Below are 26,357 nucleotides of genomic sequence, written 5' to 3'. Positions count from 1 at the left end.
AAAAATATAGGAGTAGGCCACTGAGAGCATCAAGACAGATCCAGACTTTCTGTCAACCAGTTTGATCTTCTGTCAGCCATTTTCTCCAACCAGCATGGTCTCAGAAATTCAAGGGGCGAACTCTACCCCTGAGCTCAAAATATACATAAAGAACATTCATTTTTGTCATGTCACAGAGGAATAACCAAAGACTACAACCAAGCAAAATAATAACACTTCCCATATTCTTTCCAGAAAGCAACCCACTAACCTGCAGTATCTGACCTCTGGCTAGCCCAAGAAGAAACAGGACCATGATGTAGAAGTCAAATAAACATCCACTCTATTGTCACGATTTGTTTCCCTATTACGCCTTTCTCCGTAACATAATGTACTAGTCTGGGTAGACTAGAGAAACAAATTCGTGAGACACATGTGCATAGGAAAGAGCTCTCTGTATAAGAGCAATTAAATATTGAGAAAACATCCCATCCCAGTTCAGATCAAGTTTATAAGTCCGATATTAGCCCATATGTCCGATACCACTCTATAAATTGCTCTTCAGATTCATGAAACACATGCAATGATGGCGAATGCAGAGAGGGCCCTAAGCAGTTCCATCTATAGGATTATGTTTACAATTTATATAAACCTTATAATATTTTTAAGGATTCCTGTTGATGTGATAGTTGTATGTTGGACAGCTAACCACAGACAAGGTTCAGCATTTTGAAACGAGCTGCTTCAAGAAAGACAAAGCTTTTCTACTCCTTTAAAGAGTTACAGTCTCCGAAACCCATAGGAGCAGTTCTACCCTGTTCTGTGGGGTCGCTCTGAGTTGGCATTGACTCAATGGCTGTGAGTTTGATTTTTCATAGGCTACAGAGAACATTTGTAAATTTAATACTAACCGTGTCTTGGTTTTCTTATATACATGTAATTACTGATGTATGTTTGTTCTTAAATAGTTTTAAGAGAGTTTCCTCAGGTATGAATTTTATTTATAGTTATTTTTTACTTATCAAAAATATAATAATTTAACTTAACTTTATGGCTCTTTTGTACCTTACCAAGATTATTTCTTTCCTACTAGAGGCATTGATGACCTTCTAGGGCAAAATCATATTTATATTAATGAGAATTAAGTATCTGGTATTTTAGTTTCTTTTATATGTGATTTTTATGTGTAATTTTTACATTTTAGTTTTATGTGTTCTCAAGTTGTTAATGTCATGATAAATGTCAGTACTAACATTTACACTTTGCATTCATTCATTCACTCACAGACAACTGTACATACTTTTGTACAAGTTCTTGATTATATGGTAGCCCAATTAATGAAATAGATAAAAGTTCCCGTCATGGAATTAACATTTTTTCTTCTACAAGTAATCATGTAGTGACTGCAGCCAACATATAAACAATAAATTATGACCAGGTGGGTTAGGGCTGGTTTAAAAGAATATGAGTTGATTTTAATAAAATGATGATAAAGTATGAAAAGGGAAAAGAACATACATTTGATTAGTCCAAGATCATGATCCTTTGGGTCATCTTTGCGGATTCCACTGAGTCTGTACAATTTAGGAAAACGAGACTTTTAAATCAAGTAGATGAGAGCTAGATTCTGAAGGCTTATAATGTGGCATGCTGGCACGTTTGTAATTTTTGTAATGTAGAAGAGTGATGCAGCAGCATGGATTGACTTGAGAAAGATGAAAATGGGAGACACTAATAATTGTGATAACAAGTTGTTCAATAGAAACTTACACTAGGGAGAAATTCCAGAGCTACCTTAGTAGCTTATAGAAGTACAGCAACCTAAGCAGGGTTGATTGTGATGTTGTTCAAGTATGATAAAAAGGAACAACAAACCAAACCTATTCCCTTTGGATTGATTCCAACTCATTACTTGTACAGTCTGAGACTAAATTTTTATGGGCACTGACAGCCTAATTTTTCTTTTATGGAGCATCTGCTGTCCTTGTTCATAGTGGTGCAATGCTTAACTAATTGTCATGAGGGTTCTTTAATGAAAATAAACACTATTAAAAATTATACAATTCTGAAGTTAAAGTTATTCCTTTATGAGGTTGACCCCAACCCACTACCCATCAAGTCACTTCCAACTTGATGGTCAGAGTAGAACTACCCCTTTGGTTTTTTTTGAGGCTGCAAGTCTAGAGACTAGAAAGCTTCATTTTGCTTTTGCAGAGGAACAGTAGATTCCAATTGCTGATCTTGTGGTCAGCAGCCCAGGTATTCTTCTACGCCACTGAACTCTCAAACAATTCAGTGCCATTGAGTGGTTTCCCAGGGCTCCTAATAAGGAACTTAACTTTAAAATCTTTCTTCTTCCTTACCTTTTCTCAACTTTTATCTTGATTTTATTACTCACCTTTAAATTTCTCGTCCATATTTTATTTTACATAGTAAATTCTTATTTTAATGAACAAAGTTTTCCTGTTTTATTTCTCAGTACATCATTTTTAATCGTACTTTTTCCTGGTATAACGTTGATTCTATCCTACCTGAATTTTGAGAATATTTCAAGAACAGATTTGAAGCATTGAATAAAGACATTCAATGGGAGGACATTAAGAACATCGTTGATGAAAAAAACCAAAAGGTCATTGTGATAGATATGTTTGTTGTGCTAACTAAGCCAATGGGAACATGTGAGATTAATCAGGTTGCAGTTTGATTGGAGGGCAAAGAGATAAATGGCACTGCAAGACCCACCCCTTTCTCTCTTGCTCTCTGGTAATCATATCAGCATGTGGCTGTTTTAGCTAGTTCTCTGCCTCAACTTGTGAGCTACATTACCTGTGGGACAAGCCAACCTGTGGCTGTTGTTAGAGCTTGAGGCTCCTTCAAGACCTGCTTCACTACATCTCTTGAGCTTGAGACTGGTGGATCTTGTTGCCTTGAATTACTTGAGTTCAGTATCCTATCCAGCCCTGCTTCACTAAACTCCTGAGCTGCTGACTGTTGGTGATCCCCCCCCTCCTTCTTGCTATTTGCTGCCCATGGGTGAACTTTACCTGCATCGTCCAAGGGAAGACTCAGCTGGCAGCCCTCTTGAGTTGAAGGACTTTCAGTTTATTAACTGTTCCATGGAAGTGAGTTGAACTGAGCCTCTGTACTGCTGTGTGGACTAATTAGCTGTTATATTTCTTCTTGCTGTATAAATCCATATATAAAATCATAAGTTTCCTGGTTTTGTTTCTTTAGAGAACACTGCCTAACACAGTCATTAAAAAGACAAGAAAGAAATGATGTAAGTGGATGTCAGAAGAGACTCTTAAACTTGCATTTGAAACAAATGGAAAGAAGAAATAATGAAGTTAAAGAGTTGAATAGAAAATCTCAAAGGGCAACTTAAGACAGAGCCAAATATTATAACAAAATGTGTAAAGAACACACTCAGCATATCTTAAAGAACTCAAAAAAATTTAAGTTTCAACTTGAAATATTGAAAGATTCTGTTGATAAAGTGGTGAATGATGACGCATCTAAAGGAGATGAAAAGAACACAGTGACTATGGCAAAGAGAACGAACGTAGTCAACATTCCACCATTTCCGTAGGTAGCCTATGGGTAAGAACCAATGGTGCTGAAGGAAGAAGTTGAAGCTACACAGAAAGCATTTCCCCAAAGCAAGGCTCCAGGAATTGATGGAATAGCCATTGAAATCTTTCAACAAGCTGTTGAAGCACTCACTGCCAGGAAATTTGGAAGATAGCTACATGGTCAGCTGACTTGAAGAGATCTGTTAGGTGACCTAACAGAATGCTCAAATTATAAAACAATATCTTGATATCTCATGCAAGTAAAATTTTGCTGAAGATAATCCAACAGCAGTTGTAGCAGTACATTGACAGAACTGCCAGAGGTTCAAGCCAGATTCAGAAGAAGACATGGAATAAGGGATATCATTGCTAATGTTAGATTTATCTTCATTGAAAGCAGAGGATTCCAGAAAGATGGTAACGAGTGTTTTATTGACTATGCAAAGGCATGTGATTGTGGATAACTTTTGAGAAGAATGGGAAGTCCAGAATACTTCATTGTGCTCATGTGAAACTTATACACGAGTCAAGAGGCAGTTGTGCTTACAGACCGGGCATACTGCATGGTTATGTTTTTATGTCTTTTTGGTCAACGAACCCAGGATTGATGAACGCATAGGGACAGCAAGTAAAATAAAGTTTTTTGGGGGTGGGGGTACAGTAGTTTGGTGGTTAGGAGGATGTGGTATGGCTAAAAGGGAGACGATGTCAAGGAATCTAGGAAGGGAAAGAATGTGGTAGCAATTGTAAAATACTACTTGATGTGATTGAACTATGGAATGATAGGATAAATGTATTAACTCCCAATTAAAGAATAAAATCAGGAAATTGTATGTCAGGGTTGGATCCTCTTGGGATACTTAATCACTATATGCTAAGCAAATCATCAGAAAAACTCGTTATATGAAGAAGAGTGTGGCATCAGGATTGGAGGAAGACTTAGCAACATGAGTTATGCAGATGACGACTTTGCTTGCTGAAAATGATGACTTGAAGCACTTGCTGATGAAGATCAAGGAGTTCAGCCTTCAGTGTAGATTACAACTCAATATCAAGAAGATCAACATTCTTACAACTGAACCAATCGGTAATATCTTGATAAATGGAGAAAGGGTTGATGTTGTCAAGGGTTTTGTCTTGTTTGGATCCACAGTCAATGTTCATGGAAGAGGCAGTCAAAATATTAAAAAATGACTTATGTTAGGTAAATCTGCTGCACAAGACCTCTTGAGAGTTTGAAAAACAGGATGTTACTTTAAGGACTAGAGGTGTGCTTGACCCAAGCCGTAGTATTTTCCATTGCCTTATATGCATGTGAAAGTTGGACATTGAATATGGAAGATCAGAGAAGAAACAATGCATTTGAATGTGGTGCTAGAGAAGATTATCGTAAGTACCATGGACTGCTAAAAGGACTGATTGATTTGCCCTAGAAGAAGTATGTCCAGAGTGCTCTCAGTGTTCTGTTCTGTTGGACATAAAGTTGACATGAATAAGAACCAACTCTATGGTACCTAACAATAGCAACTTCCCTCATTCAATTTCTTTCTGTTAAAAAATGTCCAATGCATCAACTGATCCAAGTATTGTAAATAATAAAATCCAAATAGAAGGAGGGAGTGTTATCAGAACTTAAATTTACCTTATTTGTCAAAGGCTATCTTACACTACTCACTATCTCCCTTCCCCCATGGTTTCTTTGTGTGGTTATGTGTCGATCATTGTGATCAGTTTTCCCTTACTCCCATCCTCTCCCCACCTTTCCCCTACCCTCCTGATATCACTACTCCCATTCCTGTTCCTAGAGTCTAGAAGATTCTTAAAGTAGAAAGTTTATACTATCATGCTGACATGTTGTAATATTGATGTATCAGATAAAATGTTTAACCCCTAGCACAGTGTGATATAATTTCGGGAGTGGTTAAATTCATCACAAGAAATCAATGCATCCCTGGTGCATGCTGGAGCCTGGATGGTGTAGTGGTTATGTCTTGGGCTGCAAATCACAGAGTCAGTAGTTTGACTCTAGTAGCATTTTGAGTCCAAGGGAGAAAGAGGAAACGTTGTATTCCCATAAAGAGTTACAGTTTGGAAACACAGAGGCAGCTCTATCTTGTTCTGTGGGGTTGTTCTGACTTGGAAGCTACTCACTGGCAGTGGGTTTGGTTTTTTGAGAAGTGCATACCGGTGGCCCTGTCAGGTAAGCGTTGAACTGCTGACAGCAAGACTGTCAAAGCAAGCTGGTTTAGACCCATCAGCCACTGGGAAGAAAGTTGAAGGTATATACTCCCATAAAGATTTATAAAACTCTGGTCACTGTGTCAGAATAGACTCTTGACAGTGGATTTGGCTTCCGTGCATACTATAAATGTAGAAGCTTGGGGTGAAGATAGACTCTCTTTTAATTTTTGGAGTTAACTTGTGTATGATTATAAAAAGGTTTGCAATGTTTCAGAACATTTTTGTAAGCTTAGGGTGAAAGTCCAAAACTTTCTTAAGTAGTCTCAAGCTCAAAGATTTTCAGACTGTAGAAGAATTTGCTGAAAAATTTTTTTTTTAATAGAACCAACTGTGAGAGCGGAGCTGATGGAGCAGGTGCCTCATATTGCTTTGTTTTGTCAAGAAAATCGACCTTCAATCCCATATGCTTTTTCCAAATACTTATTACCTATTGTGGTTAGATATCTCGCAGATCAGAATAATCAGGTAATTATTCCATTTACATGTTCTCAAAAGTTAATGTACTGTATGTAGCCTAAGTGATCTCATTTGCAGTTTGGTGTATTTCCTCGTTGACTTCATTGTTTTTAAAAACTGACAATATTTTTGTTTTATATATATTATGCATTGAGAATCTTCCAAATCTAGTAATTTTCTTCTGATGACATTTCTGATGATACCTACAAACTACTCTCTGCTTCGGAGCCCTTATTTGTATCTGACGTAATGTTTTTTTACTGTATGTGATATTTTTTACAAGGATGTATTTTGCTGAGTTTTATATTTTCAGTAGTTGAAAAAAGTAGCCAGAGCACTTTGCTTGTACTTTTGGTAGTTATTAGAGCCCTTGCCGCACGGTGGTTAAAGTGCTCAGTTGCAAACTTAAAGGGGTGGTGGCTTGAACTCAAGAGTGACTGAGCAACAGAAATGTGACTTAGTAAAGCTTTATAGCCTCGGAAACCATGGGGCACTTTCTTCCTGTGCTTCAGTAAAGCTTTATAGCCTCGGAAACCATGGGGCACTTTCTTCCTGTGCTTCAGTAAAGCTTTATAGCCTCGGAAACCATGGGGCACTTTCTTTCTGTTTTATAAAATTGCTGTCTGTCAAAATTGATGCTCCAGCAATGTTGGTTGTGGGAGTGGGCAGTTAGGAACTTCTTGAAATGGAGATAAGGAATCGTCAGATTTATAAGAAACAAGTGGTAGGTTTCATATGTGATTATTTCATGCTGATTTCCCTAGGTGAGAAAAACCAGTCAGGCAGCTTTGCTGGCTTTGCTGGAGCAGGAGCTAATTGAGCGATTTGATGTGGAGACCAGAGTATGCCCCGTCCTTGTAGAACTCACTGCCCCAGATAGCAATGACGATGTGAAGACAGAAGCTGTTGCTGTAAGTAGCGTGTGATTTTCCCGTTTAGATAAAACTCTAGGCTTAGTAGCACAGTGGTTACATGTTGGGCTGTGACCCTCAAGGTCTACTCTGTGGGCGCAAGACGGGGCTTTCTACTGCAGCCAGCAGTTACAGCCTCAGGCACTCCCAGGGCCAGTAAGTACTTACTACCTTGGACTGTAGGGGAGTTATGAGTTAGCATCAATTTGCTGGCAATGAGTTTGGCTTTTGATTTATCTTGACTAAATTTACTTGTTAAATGGTAATAGGGGTTATCTTATTTAAAACATATGTATTAAAGCAGCCATAGATCATTAAATTTAAAATGAAATGTAGGGCTAGAAGGGACCTTAAAGGCTTGAAAAAGCTGTGGTTTTGTTGGGTAATTAACCCTATCAACTAGTTTCTTCTTTGAGTCTTTGGTTTCCTTTATTTTGCTTCAGATAGGAAGATACCACTAATAGTTGAATGCCTTTTTTTTTTTTTGAAGAATAAGGAAGTATTTTAATTTGTTTCCCATAATGAAGCAACCCACAAAGGCTAAGATACACATGCACAATTAACTTTTGTTTCTCATTTACATCCATAAGATTAGTGAATCCAGAAGAATTCCTGCAATCACTACATGGGGCAGACTATCAGTATTTCAACAGTTTACTCAGCCCATTTCTTTTTTTATACTCTAAAACATCTTCATTATGTTGCTTGATTAGATAGGCCCACAGGAAGACTGTGGTGCCCAAGGTCAGCCCAACTTTCAGCCAATCAGCTTTGCTATTTATCGGCTCCTGAATGTAGAACTTTGACCTTGCTGAAAGACCGCTTGGGAGCCGGCCCGGGTCAGCAGCTGGGAGAAAGGGTGCAGGACTGTGGTGGTGCCATCTTGCCTGAATGTAGTTTTTTTAAATCATTTTATTGGGGGCTCGTACAACTCTTATCACAATCCATACATCCATTCATTGTATGTCAAGCACATTTGTTGCCCTCATCATTCCCCAAACATTTGCTTTCTTCTTGAGCCCTTGGTATCAGCTCCTCATTTTTTCTCTTCCCTCACCGCTCGCCTATGAACCCTTGATGATTTATAAATTATTATTACTTTGTCATGTCTTACACTGTCTGATGGAATGTCTTTATTATAGTCTCTTTTTAGTAACAGTTGTGCTAATCCCAGATAAACAAGCATTTAAAAAATAATAATTATAAACAAAATAATAGATCAAAACTATAAATTAAAAATTTGGGATTTTCTGTATATTTAGTTATTTATTACTTGATTTTGTTGTATATGTTAAAATCTAATTTTCTGTTTCCTGCTTGGATATAATGAGCTGCTGTGAATGTAGTAGCACATCATTAGGCAGCAAGATACGGATGCTGTATCATTTTATATTTTTTAAAATGCTATATAATTAAGAAACTTAACTAAGAAACTCTTACTTAGAAGATATTTCCAATGTGTTTTTGTTCTTGTGTATTTATTTCAGATAATGTGCAAAATGGCTCCCATGGTTGGGAAGGACATTACTGAGCGCCTTATCCTCTCTAGGTTTTGTGAGATGTGCTGTGATTGCAGAATGTTTCATGTTCGAAAGGTATTTTTTGTAGTCGGGCTTTTTTTTCCCGTTTAAGACCATAGGGTTCCAGTGGTTAATGAATTGATATTTGAAAGTTTATTTTTAAGAAACTTTTTAAAAAGTTGATTTGTTTAATATTTTTGAAATGCCAGTGATGTTTTTATTGATAGGTCTGTGCTGCCAATTTTGGAGACATTTGCAGTGTAGTTGGTCAACAAGCTACGGAGGAAATGCTGGTAAGTACTGTACATCTAAAAGAGTGTGTTACAAAGTAGTACATAAAGTTTGAGATGGATTTATTTGCCCCCAAATTGTTTTAACATAATCCAAAGCAAGTAAACCACAAAGGTAATATGGCTTCAAGTTTAGGATTTAGAAATTCTATTATCTGGGTACTTGAATTGTCTTGATAAGAATAGCTTATTAAAAATGCAGGTAGATGTAAGAACCACGTGATCCTTTAACTTCTCTCATTTGTGAAGCATATCAATTCTAATGTATTTAATTGAATCAGTAAATTTTATTGCAGTCTTACAGTATTTTGGTAATATGTTAAATCTACAGTAGGCTATTTTAAAATGTTATGATGATACATATATATTGATATATGTTTGTATATTCTTGATGTTGATGTGCAAGTGAATGTACTTGAAGAGTTGTTGAAACCATCTGTTAGCAAAACAAATTCAAATCCAAGCCCTTGTTTAAATTTAAGTTATATTTGTTGAAGTTTTTTTTGCATAGTTAATTGTATTTTCAATTAAGTATGATTTATATAAAAGTGCTGAGTTGTAATACTAAGCAGGTCTACTTGTTAAGAAAATCTAATATTTTGAAATGTGAAAGCAGATAGTGAAATAAAATTAATTACTGAACCTTTTCACAACCTTAAACCAGTTTTGTCTTTCTCATACAGCTGCCCAGGTTTTTCCAGCTTTGCTCTGATAATGTGTGGGGAGTCCGAAAGGCTTGTGCTGAATGTTTCATGGCAGTTTCGTGTGCAACATGTCAAGAAACCCGACGGACTAAATTGTCAGCACTCTTTATTAACTTGATCAGTGATCCCTCGCGTTGGGTAGGGTTTTGTTTAATTGCTGTTTTTATAAAATAATATGAGTCTGTCTTAAAGCAAACATGATTTTTGTTCTAATTTTATTTTTTTAAATCATTTTATTTGGGGCTCTTACAGTCTTTTTTTTTAGTCATTTTATTGGGGGCTCATACAACTCTTATCACAATGCATACATACATCAATTGTGCAAAGCACATTTGCACATTTGTTGCCCTCAACATTCTCAAAACATTTGTTCTTCACTTAAGCCCCTAGCATCAGCTCATTTTCCCCCTCCCTCCCGCTACCCCCTCCTTCATGAACCCTCGATAATTTATAAATTATTATTTTGTCATATCTTACACTGATGTCTCCCTTCACCCACTTTTCTGTTGTCTATCCCGCAGGGAGGAGATTACATGTAGATCCTTGTAATCGGTTCCCCCTTTCTACCTCACCCTCTCTTCACCCTCCCGGTATCGCTGCTCACATCACTTATCCTGAGGGATCATCTGTCCTGGATATCTTGTGTTTGCAGTTCCTATCTGTACCAGTGTACATCCTCTGGTTCAGCCATATTTGTAAGGTAGAATTGGGATCATGATAGTGGGGGGGTGGGGGGGAGGAAGCATTTAGGAACTAGAAGAAAGTTGTATGTTTCATCGTTGCTACATTGCACCTTGACTGGCTCGCCTCCTCTTACAGTCTTACAACACTTAATACATTAATTGTATCAAGCATATTTATACATATGTTGCCTTCATCATTTTCTAAACATTTACTTTATATTTGAGCCCTTGGGATCAGCTCCTCTTATTTCCCTCCCACCCATATGACCCCTTGATAAATTATAAATTATTAGTTTCATATCTTACACCAACCCACCAACTCCACCCATGTTTCTGTTGTTCATGTCCCATCTCCCTGGGTTGGAGTTGGGGGGAATTATGCATCAATCATTGAGATTAATTTCCCCTTTCTCCCCCTACCCTCCTGGTATCGCTACTCCCATTTTTGTTCCTGAAGGGTTTATCTGACCTGCATTCTGTGTGTTGTGAGCTCTTATCTGTACCTGTGTACATGTCCCAGTCTAGCCAGAAATGAAAGGCAGGACTGGGGTCTTGATAGTGGGGGATGAGGAAGCCTCAAGGAACCAGAGGAATAATGTGTGATTCATCGGTTCTATATTGTGCCCTGGTTGACTCATCCCTTCCTTGTGACTCTTCTGTGAGGGGATGCCCCCTTGTCTACAGATGGGTTTGGGGTCTGTGTCCCGTCTCTCCTTGTTCTCAACATTGATTTTTTTGGTTTGGTTTTTGGTCTTCTGGTGCCTATTACCTGATTCTGTTGATCACACAGACTGGGGGCTTCTTCCATGTGGGCTTTATTGCTTCTCTGCTAGATGGCTGCTTGTTTAACTTCAAGCCTTTAAGACCCCAGACACTATATCTTTTGATAGCTGGCACCATCAGCTTTCTTCACCACATTTGCTTATGCACACATTTTGTCTTCTGTGATCATGTTGGGAGGGTGAGCATCACAGGATGCCAGGTTGCTAGAACAAAGTGTTCTTGTATTGAGGTAGGGCTTGAGCAGAGTCCCAAAGTGTGTCTACTTCCTCAGTGTATTACCATATAAATAGCTGTGAATAGGTCAATATCTCTATTTTGATGGATAAATATATTTACATAAGTGCCCACTTATGTTTATAACTCTATCCATAGCTTTGCTTCTTACATCTTACCTCAGTTTCTTTTTACCTTCCTCCTGCCCCACCACCACTCTCGCCCTTCTTCTGCCCCTTAGTAATTCCTCTCAGCTAGATTGCTGTTGCTCCAGCACCACCGGAATCTCTACATCCTCCTCATTGTTGCTTTTAAAACCCTTGTTGTTCCCCTGTCTATGGTGTTGTTTGATCACCACTCCTTTCTCCTGCCTCCTCCTTCCCCCTGGTCCCCCAGAACTGTCGGTCCATTGCTTTCTCCTAGGGCTTACTTCCCATGACTGTCTTGTGCTGGTAGATAAAACAAGAAGAACAGAGACTAAACTAAAATAAAACAAAAGATTGAATACAGAGAGAAAAAAGAAAAAAAACCTATCCAAAAAAACCAACCCAAAACAAAAAAGCATACATAATTCTAGGTATGTCCACTGACCTTTATGACTATCTCCCCAATGGTCCTGGGGGGTTCTGGGATCTACCCCTCCTAGCCCTGGTCTATTTTGGGTGCTTCTCAGGGTTTTGTGGCCTTGCTTTGCTCCCATTGCTAACCTGTACATTCCCTTCTTGGTTTGCCCCATTGTGGAGAGGTGGTCACACTGGACTTACTCCCTGCTGTGTGTCCCCAGGATTGTCCTCTGTCCTGGCACGCTCCAGCGAGGGAGCATCATATCTCAAGCTGTTGTTGGCCCTACAGTCCTCTCTGTGCCTTAGCAGCTCTGTGCAGGGCTGTCATCCTCAAGGATTGGTGTGCCAGCCTGGGGTCTAGTCCCTTGCTCTTTTTCCTTATTGGTTTGCTTCTGTATGGGCATGGTAGGCTGGCCCCTGGCCCCAAACTAGGTTTAGTGTTAACTTCTGTAGAACATACTGCTAAGGAGTGGGCCAGTGGCCGATTGGGGCCGGGCATGAGTTGCTCCATGTGATTACGTTGTCCTCAAGAAACATGATTTTTTTAGCAATTAAAAAATTTATAGTTTTTCATTGGTACTCATTGGAGTAGACACTAGTATATAAGCAATTCATATGTTTGTAACAGACCATATTCCTTTTTATCCGTAAGTTATGTGTATTAATTATTTTTCAGATGTTAAGCTAGTCTTGCATTCCTAGGATAAATAAATCCTGCTGGGTTGTGGTGTTTGTTTATTTTAATATGTGGCTGGATTTGCTAGCATGTTATTGAGGATTTTTGCATCTATGTTCATAAAAAAAAATCAGTCTACAGTTTCGTCAGAGGAGCCCAGGTGGCGAATTAAGTGCTCAGCTTAAGGTTGGTAGTTTGAACCCACCGCTACTGTGTCTTAAGACTCAGAATCGACTTAATTGTCACAGATTTGAAATTTTGGGTAGTTTTCTAGTGACATATTTAGTAATTAAAAACAGAATTAAAAAGAAAGGGCCTATATGCTGATCACTCAGTTTCTTTCTTCTGGTTTTGATATCAGGGTAACATTTGTCTCAAAATTGGGAAGTGTTCTTTTCTCTAAAACTTGTTGTGAAAGAATTTGTGAAGAATTGCTATGAATTCCGTAGCTGCCTGGTGGAACTCAGGGGTAAAGCCATCTTGTGAGGGACTTTTCTTTGGGGATAATTTTTTAAATTTCTTAATTAAAAACATACATTTCTGATTTCTTGTTTAGGTCTAGTCAGATTAACATTCTTGAATAAGTTTTGGTAGTTTGTGTCTTTCTCTGAATTTTCCATTTTGCCTAAGTTACCTAATCTGTTGTACAGATTTTTATAATGTTCTTTTTTTATCTGCCAACTACTGATAATAATCCCTTTCTGGTTCTAGTAACCTGAATCACCTCTCTTCTTTTTGTTTGCTTGTTTGTTTTGTTCAATCTTTAGGTGACATATGTAAATTTTGTTCTTATAAAGATCCAGCATTTAGTTTTGTTTTCTAGTTGTTTTTCTAATCTTTAGTTCATAAATTTGTGCTGTAATTTTTATTATTTTCCTCCTGCTTGCTTATAGGTTTAATTTGCTCTCTCTGGTGTTTTAAGGTGGAAGGTTAGGTTATTGATTTGAGATTTTTCTTTTTTCTTAATATAGGCATTTACAGTTATGAATTTCATTCTGCTTTAGCTGCATCCTTTAGTTTTGGTATGTTGTATCTAACTATTATTCATTTTAATATTTTCTGATTTTGACCTATTGATTATTTAAGACGTAATTTATCCTAGAGACTATTCCATGTGTTCTTGAGAGGAATGTATATTTTGTTATTGCTGCCAGAAGTCTTCTGTAGTTGTCTGCTGGGTCTAATTGGCTTTAATTGTTGTTCAGGATTTTTATTTCTTTGTTGATATTCTGCCTAATTGTTCAATCCATTATTGAAAATTGGTCATTGAAGTTGACAACTATTACTATTTCTTTATTATTATAAATTTTATTTATGTATTTTGGGTTCATATATGTTTACAATTGTTACATCTTTCCTGATGGATTGACTTTTATCTTTGTAAAATTCCCTTTATCTCTAGTAACTTTAAATTTCAAAACTATCATGTTTTTCTTAGTGTAGTAACTTTAACCTTCCTTTGGTTGTTGCTCTTGTGATAAATCTTTTCACTTTCACTCTATTTGTGTTTTTCAATATGAAAATATCTCTTATAGGAAAATATAGTTAAGCAGTATTGTTTGTTTTATTTTCTTTCAGTTTGGCTATCTATTGGAGCTTTCCTGGCGTTGTGGTTAGAGCAGCTGACTGCTAACCAAAGGTCATCAATTTGAACTATGGGAGAAAGATGTGGCAATCTGCTTCCATAAAGAATTACAGCCTTGGGAACCATGTGGGGGAATTTACTCAACTGTGGCAATGGGTTTGGTTTGACAGTCTGCATTTTGCCAGGGTTGTTTAATCTGTTCACATTTAATGTTGTAATTGATACAGCAATATTTACATTTAGATTTTACTTTTTCTGTATGCTTCATGGCTTTTTTTCTCCTTTCCCTCCATAATAGCTTTCATTTGCATTAAGTGGCTATTTTAATGTAGCATTGTAATTTCTCTAATGCTTTTTTCCATATATGTATTTTAAAGGGTTTTCTCTATAGTGTTTACTGTAAGTTTTGCTATATACATCTTTTAATGACCCAATTTGTTTCACATTTGTACCAGCTTAATTCTAGTGATATATATAGAAAGGTTATTCCTATGTAGCAGTTCCTTTGTACTCCCTTTTTGTGGCTCAAACGCACTGCCAATGAGTTGGAAATGATTCCAACTCGTGGTGGTGACCATACAGGACAGGGTAGAATTGCCCCCGTTTCCAAGGCTGTAAGTCTTCATGGGATTAGAAAACCTTGTCATTCTCGTGCATTTTGTGACATTCCTACTGTTGTTACAAATTGCGAACCAACACATACTTTTTGCTTTGCCATTTGTGGCCATTTCTTTAGCTTATTACAACTTTGTTCTTGCCTACCTCCTTTGTGAAAACATGCAAGGGAGCTTGAAAAAGTTCATGGAAAAATTGAATTATAGGATAATTCCCCTTGTATTTCTGTAAATTATCGATCCTCAATAATTATGTGCAATATTACATTGTATCATTTCTTAAATCAGTTGAAAGAAATAAAAAACGTCATCATTTACAGTGTCTTTATAGTTGCATAGCTACTGTTGGTGTCCTTTTTGTCTGGGTGGATTTGAACAACTCTGGAGTCATTTGCTTTTTAAAAGACCTCAACCTCTTGCTTTTTTTTGGGGGGGGGGGCGGGTAAGTCTCTTTTGCCTTCATTTTTGAGTGATGGCTTAGATGAATATAGGACTCATGGCCCACTGTTTTTCTTTGTAAAAAGAATCATTTTGGGGCGCTTACAACTCTTTTAGCAGTCAATACATCGATTATATCAGGCATATTTGTACGTATGTTACTATCATCATTTTCTAAACATTTACTTTCTATTTAAGCCCTTGAAATCTCCTCTTTTTTTTCTCTCTCCCACCCGTGTGACCCCTTGATAAATTATTTACTGTTTTCATATCTTACACCAACTGCTATCTCCCTTCACCCTGGTTTCTATTGTTTACCCCCTGGGGGTGGGCGGGGGTTAGGCATCAATCCGTGTAATTTGTTTCCCCTCCCCTCTTTCCCCCACCTTCCCCCCTACTCTTCTGGTATTGCTACTCCCATTTCTGCCCCTGAGGGGTTTATCTGACCTGCATTCCATGTGTCCTGAGCTCCTATCTGTCCCAGTGTACATGCTCCGGTCTTGCCAGAATTGAAAGGCAGGACGGGTCATGATAGTGAGGGGTCATGATAGTCATGGGGGGTGAGGAAGCCTCAAAGGACCAGAGCAATATTGTGTGTTTTTTGATGCTATACTGCGCCCTGGTTGACTCGGCGCTTCCTTGTGACCCTTCTGTCAGGGGATGTCCTCTTGTCTACAAGCAGGTTTTGGGTCTTTGCTCCGACTCCTTCACTGTCGTCTTAGAGCATTTTGATTATGCTATCCCACTAACCTCAGTGTCACTGCTGAGAAGTAAGCTCTTATTTTGTTGGTGGTCATTTCTAAGTACTGAAAGGTTTACCTCTTGATACTTTCAAGATTGTCTCGTTACTTCTGGTTTCCAGCATTTCTATTTTTCGGTGTCTGTGTTTGATATTTATTCTGACTCCAAAGTGCATCTCTCTCAGCTTTCTGTCTCCCCCACCCAACCCAACCCCAATTTCTCTTGTGAAAACTAGCATGCCTACAGGTTAGCCTTTATATCTTGAGCCCTATCTCAACTGCCTTCCACCAAAAACTCTATGGTGTGATTATATATGCTTCATTTTCTGCAGGCTTTAGGCTTTATTACAAATGACATCACCCCTATGATAGAAACTTCAAAGTCAGGGTTCTGGAAATATGAATGGAGATGAACCAAACCTCTCTGGTTGACATCCTGCCATTAGGGCAAGGACTAAGTGGACACAGTCGGTAACAGCCTAAGGGCCTCTGAGCTGCCTCTTATTTAGCAGAGATTAATCTACTCTAATCTCCCTTTTCAAAATTTCACATTAAATTAAAATTTAATTTTATAACTGAAACAATCATTCTTTATATGACTTGTAGATTTTCCCTTTATGATTTAAAGAGCAATGTTTAAAATCTTTATCTTATTTTGAAAATATGGAAAAATGAAAAATAGCACGAGTCCAAATTAAAGACAGGTGTGTTAGGCAGGGTTCTCTAGAGAAACAAAGCCAGGGCACTTATGGTTTTATATGTCTACGTAAGAGAATAGGTTTAAATAGTGAAAGGACTACAACAGCAAATTAGTCCACACAGCTGTACAGAAAGCTCATTCTAGCTCACTTTCATGGAACAGTTAATTTACTGAAGGGCCTTCTGACTCAAGTTGGCTGCTAGCCCAGGGCCAAGGAAGCAGAGAGTTGGAAGATGAGATGTCAAGACAATCAGAGGCCCATAGCACAGTGAAGCAGGTCGTGGTGGAGCCTCATGGTGTAGCAATGTGAAGTGGCTGATGAGAGTGTCTTGAGTGGTAGCAAGATGAGCAGAGTTTGCCAGCAAGCAGTAGACACCGCAAGGTGGGGCTGTGCCCCAGTGCGGAACAGCTAGGCACAGTGACGTTGTCTACCACGGTACACGGGTTGGCTTGCCCCACAGGTGGCACAGCATGCGTGTTGAGGCAGGACAGCTAACTCAGAAAGAGGAAGGGCCTGACTTTGAAGAGCCATTTCTCTGTTGAGCCTCCCAAAGAGATCATCAAGTTGTAACCTGATTGACAGGCTAAACTCCATGCACATCTTTTTTCAGGTGCCATGTTGGCACAAGAAAACCTATCACACCATGAACTTTTGTAGTACTGGAAAATTACTCAATTGTAGGTTGTATTAGGGAGAAAAGAAATTTACATTCTCGTCTTTTCTCTTTATAACCAGTAGGGTAACATTGAGGACGTCATTTTATTTGGATTTCTCTTTTCCTATTGTGAAATCTAGGCTATAGATTAATTATCTTAACAGATATTCTAAAGTGATCACGCTCATCCCCAGTAAACTCATTTTATCCTAATCAACAAAAGGATAAACAAATGATTTGAATAAATTCATATTCTTTGTCCTTAATGGGTACTAAGTTTAAAGGTATAACAATATCCAGAGAAGTCTAAATTCATGTATATGTTTTAAAGTAACCTTTCATGTTTTTTTTTTGTCGCCATCTTGTTTCCCCCTCCCTTTCATGTTTTTATGGAAGTAATGTTTGTTAACTATTTTTAAAAAAACCCAACTCATGGCAATCTTGTGTGTTACAAAGTAGACTGCTTAATGGGTGTTTTATGACTGTGTCCTTTATCAGTGCAGATCCTGAGCCATTCTTCCATGGCACTGCTGGTTGGGTTAGAGCCTGCAACCTTTTAAGTCAAGTGCAAACCATTTGTACTACCCAGTGATCTGCTGTTAAATATAATGGGAGAGAAAAAAGCTGTAAATTCACACACAAACACACTTACTATTCTTTCTCCCCATTATGTAGCTAATCTAGCCTTTTTTTTTAGCCAGCTGCATAATTTTGTATCTGCTTCAACTAAAAGCAATAATGAACATATTTTATATATTTGTTTTTTTTAGAATTTTACACGTGCAATCTTTTTTTTAAGAGTTGGGAAAAAATTATTGCTGCACCCATTTTCCAGAAAAATAACGAAGCACCTGAAAGGAATTACATGTAGCCAAGTCATGGTTTTATTAATATAGTAGCTTTTCTTTTGTCATAATTGCCCTTTTCAGAATGTGTCCATCCCTGGCATTTCTTCTCATAAAAACCTCTTTCACTGATATTTTAAGTCCCAATTATAAAAATAATGTTAAGCTGCTGTTCAATATCTGGTGGGTGAATATGTAATTCTAGTACATCTGCCTTGCTCCCTCATAGTGAAGAAATTGAAGTCTTTGCTTCCTGAAGATAATAAGTGTATTATATTTTACTGGTTTATTGCTTTATATGGTTTTCTTCATTCTCTTTGTTCTTATGAACACTACAACAGGATTTCTTTAGTTTCATGAAAATGTTTTACATAATCTTATCCTCAGAATCTCATAGTTTAAATATTCATATTAGGATTTAAAAGGGTAGGAGAAGAGGAAGGAAATATGTTTAGACCCAATCCCAACTACATGGACAGCCCCCTCTCCCCCTGAAGAATCTACTTCAGAGGATAGCACTGAAGCTGCAGCTCAGGGAGAGAGACACGTCAGATCAGAGCACACAGGAGCAAATGAAGGGGGAGGAAGAGAGAGTGGAGCACGTCCAAGTCCACCAGGCTTTGAGGACGATATCCCCGCTCAGAGCAGCCAATCCACAGAGAGGACGATATGGCCGGCCCCACTACGAGACACGACATCCTTCACTGACCCATAGCCCTACAGGTGACAACACTGGAGAGAGTGTGGGAAGTGCACCCTATCTGACCCCACCACATGGAAGCAAAACACTAAGGGCGTGCAACAGAACAGCAAGGGGAGCAGAGCAAGGAAGTCCTGATGGTGTACCAAAAATAGACTTTGGGGCCAGAGTATGGCACCCCATTAAACTCGACCGGAAAACACTCCTAAAGGTCAACAAACAGACCTCGAACTGTTTACAGGCTTTTCTTTTTTTTGGTAATAGTTGTTATTTTCTCTCTTGTTTTTGTGCATGTTATAATTTCTCCAGGTCTAGCTAGATAAGATAGGCAGGATAAACAATCTGGAGGAGAAAACAACGGGACTGACAGTTCTGAGGGGACATAGGGGAAAGGAAGTGGTGTTAACAAACCCAGGGACAAGGGAACAACAAGTGATCCAAAATCAGTGTTGAGAAGGGTGTAAGAGCCTTGGTAGGGCTTGATAAAGGACAATGTAACCGAGAGGAATTACTGAAATCGAAATGAAGTCTGAACATGATAGTGGGACAAGAGAAAAGTAAAAGGAAATAGAAGAAAGAACTAGGAGGCAAAGGGCATTTAAAGAGGTCCAATTACAGGCATGTACATACGTAAATATATTTATATATGATGACGGGGAAATAGATCTAGGTGCATATATTTATAGGTTTAGTATGAAGGTAGCAGATAGACATTGGGCCTCTACTCAAGTACTCCCTCAATGCAAGAACATTTTGTTCTAGTAACCTGGCATTCCATGATACTCACCTTCCCGACATGATCACTGAAGACAAAGCATGCACATAGCAAATGTGGTGAAGAAAGCTGATGGTGCCTGGCTATCAATAGATAGAGCGTCTGGGGTCTTAAAGGCTTGAAGATAAACAAGCATCCATTTAGCTCAGAAGCAACAAAGCCCATGTGGAAGAAGCACACTAGCCTGTCTGATCTTGAGGTGTCAGTAGGATCAGGTATCAGGCATCAAAGAACAAAAAAATCCTACCATTGTGAATGAGGGGAAGTGCAGAATGGGGACCTAAGTCCTTTCTCTAAGCAACTGGACATCCCCTTGCAGAGGGTCGTGGGGAGGAGACAAGTCAGGGTGCAGTGTAGCAACGATGAAGCATACAACTTTCTTCTAGTTCCTAAACGTTTCCTCCCTGCCCCACCCCCCACTATCATGATCCCAATTCTACCTTACAAATATGGCTGAACCAGAGGATGTACACTGGTACAGATAGGAACTGGAAACACAGGGAATCCAGGACAGATGAACCCCTCAGGACCAGTGGTGAGAGTGGCAATACCAGGAGGTTGGGGAGAAGATGGGTTAGAAAGGGGGGACCGATTACAAGGATCTGCATATATCTCCCTCCCTGGGGGATGGACAACAGAGCAGTACGTGAAGGGAGATTTTGGACAGTGTAAGACATGATAAAATAATAACTTATAAATTATCAAGGGCTCATGAAGGAGGGGGTGCGGGAGAGACGGGAAAAATGAGATAATAACAAGGGCTCAAGTAGAAAGCAAATGCTTTGAGAATGAGGATGGCAACAAATGTACAAATATCCTTGACACAATGAATGGATATATGGATTGTGATAAGAATTGTACAAACCCCCAATAAAATGATTTTTTTTAAGTTTAGAATTTTAAATCCTAGCTGGAAAATGCTTTGTAGTCCTGATTCTTTTTTAAAGAAACGTTTATTATTCTCTTAAGCATACTTAAATACAGGAAAGTAAGTCATGTGTGCTTTATTTCTTCCTAGGTTCGCCAGGCAGCTTTTCAGTCGCTGGGACCTTTCATATCTACCTTTGCTAATCCGTCTAGTTCCGGCCAGCATTTTAAAGAAGAAGGCAAAAGCTCAGAAGATAACTTGTCAATAGAAGGAATAAATAGGTAGACTTTTTAAAACATCATTTTCAGATTTTAGTACTTCTGAAATGTTCATTTCCTCTGTTTATAAATAAATGCTTTGGGGGTAGAGCTTATTATTTTTCTTGAATATAAAGACTGGTAACTATTTTCATAATATAAATTTAAATGCATTTAGTTGCTAATGTCTATCAGACTAGTTACCTATGAGGTGGAAAGGTGTATGTCACATGCTTATTTGTTCTCTTTATTTAAAAAGTCATTTAGCAAGTAAACAACCTGTTTAATATTTAGAATTTACAAAGTAGTAACTTTACAATGTAGAAGTATTTCTTTGTAATTAAGGAATAAAACCTAATTTAATAATAATAATTGTTTCTTTTAGTATATACTCAATTTCTGCTATTTTCCCTTTCTTGTTAGTTTAATTAAAGGTGTTGAGCCTCATAATTGAGGGGAAAATATTTTAATGATGAGCAACAGAGTAGTATGCTTATTCATGAAAATATAAATTTTTAGTGTATTTTGGGGAATATGTTGGTAGTCAAAAAGTATTGCCACTGGGGTTTCCTTAACACCCCTCCCCCATTTATGGATACATAGGTTTATTCCAAATAAAATATGTTTGAACGTGTCCCTGTCACCCAACAAGTTCTGGTGGTTACAGACAGTTCTTTCATTACCAAAAACCAAACAGTGCTATCAAGTCATTGCCATCGAGTCATATGCTGACTCAGCTACCTATAGGACAGGGTAGAACTGCCCCTTCTGAGTTTTTGAGATTATAACTGTTACGGGAGTAGAAAGCCACATCTTTTTTCTGAGGAGCAGCTGGTGATTTTGAAGTAATGGTCTTGCAGTTAGCAACCCCATGCATAACCACTACGCTACCAGGCTCCATGTTTGGCAGCCTTCAAAGAAAAACTCCAATCAAAAGAGTGGTTTACAAAGGGGATCTGCCGGGCCAGTTAAATTCAAGGCAGAAAAAAAGGTAAGCCCTGAAGGTTATTCTGGCTATCTTTTGCATTCCCTAGGGTTAATATTTATAGATTCCCACCCCCACCCCACCCCAAGAGAGCACAGGACAATTACAAGGACTTAAGAACTTTTGCAAACATGGAAAAGTACATTGGTGAGGAAATGGCCAGGAAAACGGTGCCAAGGAATGTTACTCCATCACGATAATGGACCTACTCATTCTTTGAGGGCGGTTCAAAGGACCGTCTTGTGAGAATTTTGTTGGAAAACCAGGCCCTTATCCTACATTTCTGAATTTGCCCTTGCAGACTTTATTGTTATCCCCAAACTGAAAGAACATTTAAAAGGAACATGATCTGCGTTCCATGAGGATGGAATGATAGAAATAAATCAAAGAACATAGAATTCTTTGGGGACAGTGTTAGAGATATGGAAACATCCTTCAGAAGAGCATAGACATAGAGGAGATGACAAGAAATAATAACTCCACATTTTGATACACTTATGTGTAGTAAAGGTTTCTTTGGTTTTGTACAAGTTGTTTTTTACTTTCCCCCTTATATATCAACTTTGATAGTCATATACTTGAACTAATTTAGTACTTTTTTTTAAAGGTAATACTTGAGTTGTCATAGTGACTTGTGTCCTCCTGTGTCATGATGCTAATGGAAATTTTCTTCTCTAGGTCTTGATACTTAGTGTTTGCTTTCTTGGCGATATGATTGGGCAGTTCTTCCTTTCTTTGCTGCCTTGTTTTACCTCTTTGCTAGTTCTCCTACCGTCCTGCTGAATGAATAGTCAAACAAATCTGAGGCACTGTTTTTGTAAAGGAAGAAAAATTCTTCTAAACCTGCCTTGTTCCAAAACAAAGTCTTATCAATTCTTTTGAAAACAGCTTCTTTGAGGAGTTTAACAAAATGATGGTGGGGAAAAATGTCTTTTTAAATTTTAAGTAAAGTAATAATAATAATTAAACTTTGTCTTTTTATCTCTGAACTATAGTTAAGTGTGGCAAAGCTTGTTATGTAACTTATTTTGAAGGCTCCGAGTGATCTAGCAGATGAAAACATAGAATTGTATGGGATGGAGGTCTGTAGACCCTGTAAAGTGCCAGGTAGCCTTTTAGCTGGACATCCATAGGGCGTTGTTGGAACCGCTACTCTCTGCCTTTGCAACCCCGCAGCCGCTGTGCAGTTTGCATGAATGCACAGGCTTGCCTAAGTACCAAAATGTTTGCTGGAGCTGCCTGGACATCAGTGGAAGAGCTATTTTAAGGCAATTGTCTTTTGCTACAAATGTCAGTTCTTCTGGGAGTTAGATAAACCTTTATGACAAATGAAATGTATAATACTGGGCTTTCACTATCTCACTAGACTTTACTGAATTGTGGTAATGCTTTGATGGGCGCTAAGAATTCCTAGGTAAGGAAGGGTATTAGATATTTTAAAAGCTTTCGTATAATTTAACTTCCTGTTTTCAAAAAGAGTACTATGTATTTTTTATGCTCAAAAGGTACCTATTATACTGTTCCTACAAACCATGCAGTGTATTGCATATTAGTTTTTTTTATGTGTGCTATGCATATTCATGGGCACATAAGGAGTAAACCCCATTAATACTAACTTTAAAAGGTTTATGTCTCAAGTGGCATATTTCTATTATGTCAGGCTAATTTGTTCATTATGCACAAATGGAGCACCCAGTAGAAATAAGATAGCTGAAAAGGTAGAGCTTGATTTGTTTTCCAAGTTTCCAAGAATTCTAATTTCTCAACTTTATATCTTAAGAAGGAAGCATAATTTTAGCAATATAGTTCAACTATTTATTTCATTAGATTTTGGAAGCATTTAGTATGGTCTTTATGAAGAGGAATCAGTTTGATGGCAATGAGTTTTTAAGATTTTAATAATCTCTTGAATCGTTTCTTGATCATAAACTTCTGACCTTATGTAGCAGATTTATTTTTCACTCAACCTGGAGAAGGCTGCTTCTGTTTCTTTGTTAAATCTAGAAGCAGAGTTAGATTTAATTTGCATATTAAATTATATAAAATCGGCTGTTTTCCCCCATATTTAGATAAATGGAATATTATATTGCTCTCTGAATGTACTGTTCCTTTGGTTCCCCCAACTTGGTACTTTCTGCATCGAGAGTCATTTTATTCCATCTCTACCCTTACTTAATAAAGTGAATGTCTACTCTGGCCTACCTGCAGGAAGTCTTTCCTGAAAGCGTAGACCCTTCGCTCCACTGCTGTCCATATCACTGGATTAGAGTACCATTTGTTTCTTTTCCTCTGCATCAGAGTGTACTGCTGTCGCTGGAAGGTTTTGTTTGGAGCCAGAATCAGTGTTTTGTTCCTTGTTTTAATTTTGCCGTTGATATCTATAGTAAAACATACTAGTTTAACAGATTCTGCCTGTATGCTTTACAGAAATGGATTACACTTAATGTGCAACGATTCTTATCTTCCTTTTCTGAGTTGGTCCTCATCAGTTGACATAAGTTCATTGCCTCCTAAACATCTTAGCGGAACTTTTAGGTTGCTGTTGTCTATGGGATTTCAAATAGATAGTTCCTAAAAGAGCATGATGCAAGGCACAGCGGGTCTCTACTAGTTAAGCTAAAGGATTTGGCGGCTTAAGAAGACGTTAGGGAATATTTTGGGTTAAGGTTTAAAGATGATCTCAGGATGGTAGTTTCAGTGGTTCATGTACATGGCTCCAGAAGTGAGAATTTTAAATCGTGTCATGAATTTCCTTCCTTTTGATCAAGGTCCTTTTTATAGTAGCTGATCAACGTGGTCACTGATGGTAGTGGGACACCAACAGTTCTGGTCTCATGACAAAGGCAGCTGTTATTCATGGTTGCAGTCAGCCACGCGTTCCTTTTCCTCTTTGCAAAAATGGCATGAAGCAGGGAAGGCACCATATTCTGACCGTCTGACTTCCTTATTGCCATGAGGTGCAAAGGTCAAACATGCCTCCACCCTCCATCTTTCTTTAACTATTGTGACACCAACCGTTCCTCCCACAGCTCACTACATCTACACTGGGTTCAGTAATGTATTGCAATGACCATATAGAACCTAAGAGACAATGCTCACAGTGAGGGGCTTCCTTAGAGAAGTTAACAGGTTGGCACAAGTCAATATCAGAAAACAGGATACAGTCATTGGTCCACACCTCATCTCACCCAGCAGCCAACTCTTTTTCTGGTCTTAAACCTCTCAGCCACATGGTCCCTTGGCTTCTGCCTCCTTGGACAAGGAAGCCCATCTTTCACTCTGCCACACATTCTCAGTCTCATCACTGCTCCTTGCCTCAGCCTCTGGCTTTGTCCTGGATCCTGTACTGTCCGTTGTATAACCTCGGGTGCCTCTGGTCTTGGTCTCTCCAGTTCAGACAAAGATCTTGAGCATGTTCCACTAACAATGGTCCTGGGATCGTTCTCCTTCTGAGATGCCACTTATTCACGGAGGAATGGCGTTGGTGATGACCGTGTGTTTTCTGTTTCAGTGGACCATACATACCCACAGGGAAAACAAAGGAAAGTGACTTAAGTCACACCTGCTAATGAGGTTACATCTATGAAGGGTATATCCCACCTCAATCCTGTAACAGTGAACTTGCTACAAAATGAAATTACAGCCATAGGCAGTGACTGTTGTTGTTGTTATTGTTAGGTGCCTTCAAGTAACTTTTGACCCATAGCAACCCTACGTACAATAGAATGAAGTAGTCCCCAGCCCTGTGGCATCCTCACAATAGTTCCTGTGCCTGAGCCCATTGTGACAGCCGCTGTGTTAATCCATCTTGTTGAGTGCCTTGGTCTTCTCACTGCCCCTCCACTCTACCATTCACGACATGTACTTTTCCAGGGACTGATCTCTCTTGACAACATGTCCAAAGTGTGTATGTAAGGTGAGGCCTTGTCCTCCTTGCGTCTAAGGAAAGGAGCCACACTTCTTCCAAGACAGATTGGTTGGTCTTTTTAGAAATTCATGGTACTTTCAATATTCTTTGCCCATACCACAATTCGAATGCATTGATTCTCTTCCAGTCTTCCTTATTCAACATCCAGTTTTCACATGGTGTGAGGCAATGGAAAATAAATATGGCTTGGGTCAGGAACGCCTTAGTCCTCAACATAACATCTTTGCTTTTCAGTACTCTAAAGAGGGCTTGTGCAGCAGATTTACCTAATGCAACTTGATTTTTAATTTTAAAAATTTTTAATTTTTACCTAATGCAACTTGATTTACCTAATGCAACTTGATTTGACTGCTGCTTCCATGTGCATTGATTGTGGATCCAAGCAAGACAAAAGCCTTGATAACTTCACCCTTTTCTCCATTAATATTTTTTTAATTTTATGATTAATTAGGAGTTAATACATATATCATTGCATAGTTCAATCGTGTCAAGCAGAATTGTACATTGCTACCACAATCAGTTTCCACACATTCTTTTTCTTCCTGGACTCCTTGATATCATCTCCCCCTTCACCCTAAGCCCCTCCCCCACCAAAGTAACACCCTTATTCTTCTTGCTGTCCCCATAGTTTCAGCAGTGCTGGGTTTCACATACTGAAACACAAAAAAACATATA

The 26,357-nt window shown here is 38.4% G+C and overlaps 1 protein-coding gene across 2 annotated transcripts in view; it reads left to right on the top strand.

Annotated features, from left to right (window-relative positions):
- The window catches only part of PPP4R1 (protein phosphatase 4 regulatory subunit 1), a 95,170-nt gene that overhangs the window by 35,398 nt on the left and 33,415 nt on the right, over positions 1–26,357 (top strand). For both annotated transcript variants that reach the window (XM_075533211.1, XM_075533210.1), the window contains exons 5-10: positions 6,115–6,257; positions 7,013–7,159; positions 8,647–8,754; positions 8,907–8,972; positions 9,653–9,811; positions 20,663–20,793. In XM_075533211.1, the coding sequence (XP_075389326.1) occupies positions 6,115–6,257; positions 7,013–7,159; positions 8,647–8,754; positions 8,907–8,972; positions 9,653–9,811; positions 20,663–20,793 (754 nt within the window). The remainder of the gene's footprint in view (positions 1–6,114; positions 6,258–7,012; positions 7,160–8,646; positions 8,755–8,906; positions 8,973–9,652; positions 9,812–20,662; positions 20,794–26,357) is intronic.

Source organism: Tenrec ecaudatus, chromosome 15 (genome assembly GCF_050624435.1).
Source record: "Tenrec ecaudatus isolate mTenEca1 chromosome 15, mTenEca1.hap1, whole genome shotgun sequence".
NCBI lineage: Eukaryota > Metazoa > Chordata > Mammalia > Afrosoricida > Tenrecidae > Tenrec > Tenrec ecaudatus.
This window is presented reverse-complemented; position numbering and strand designations above follow the sequence as displayed.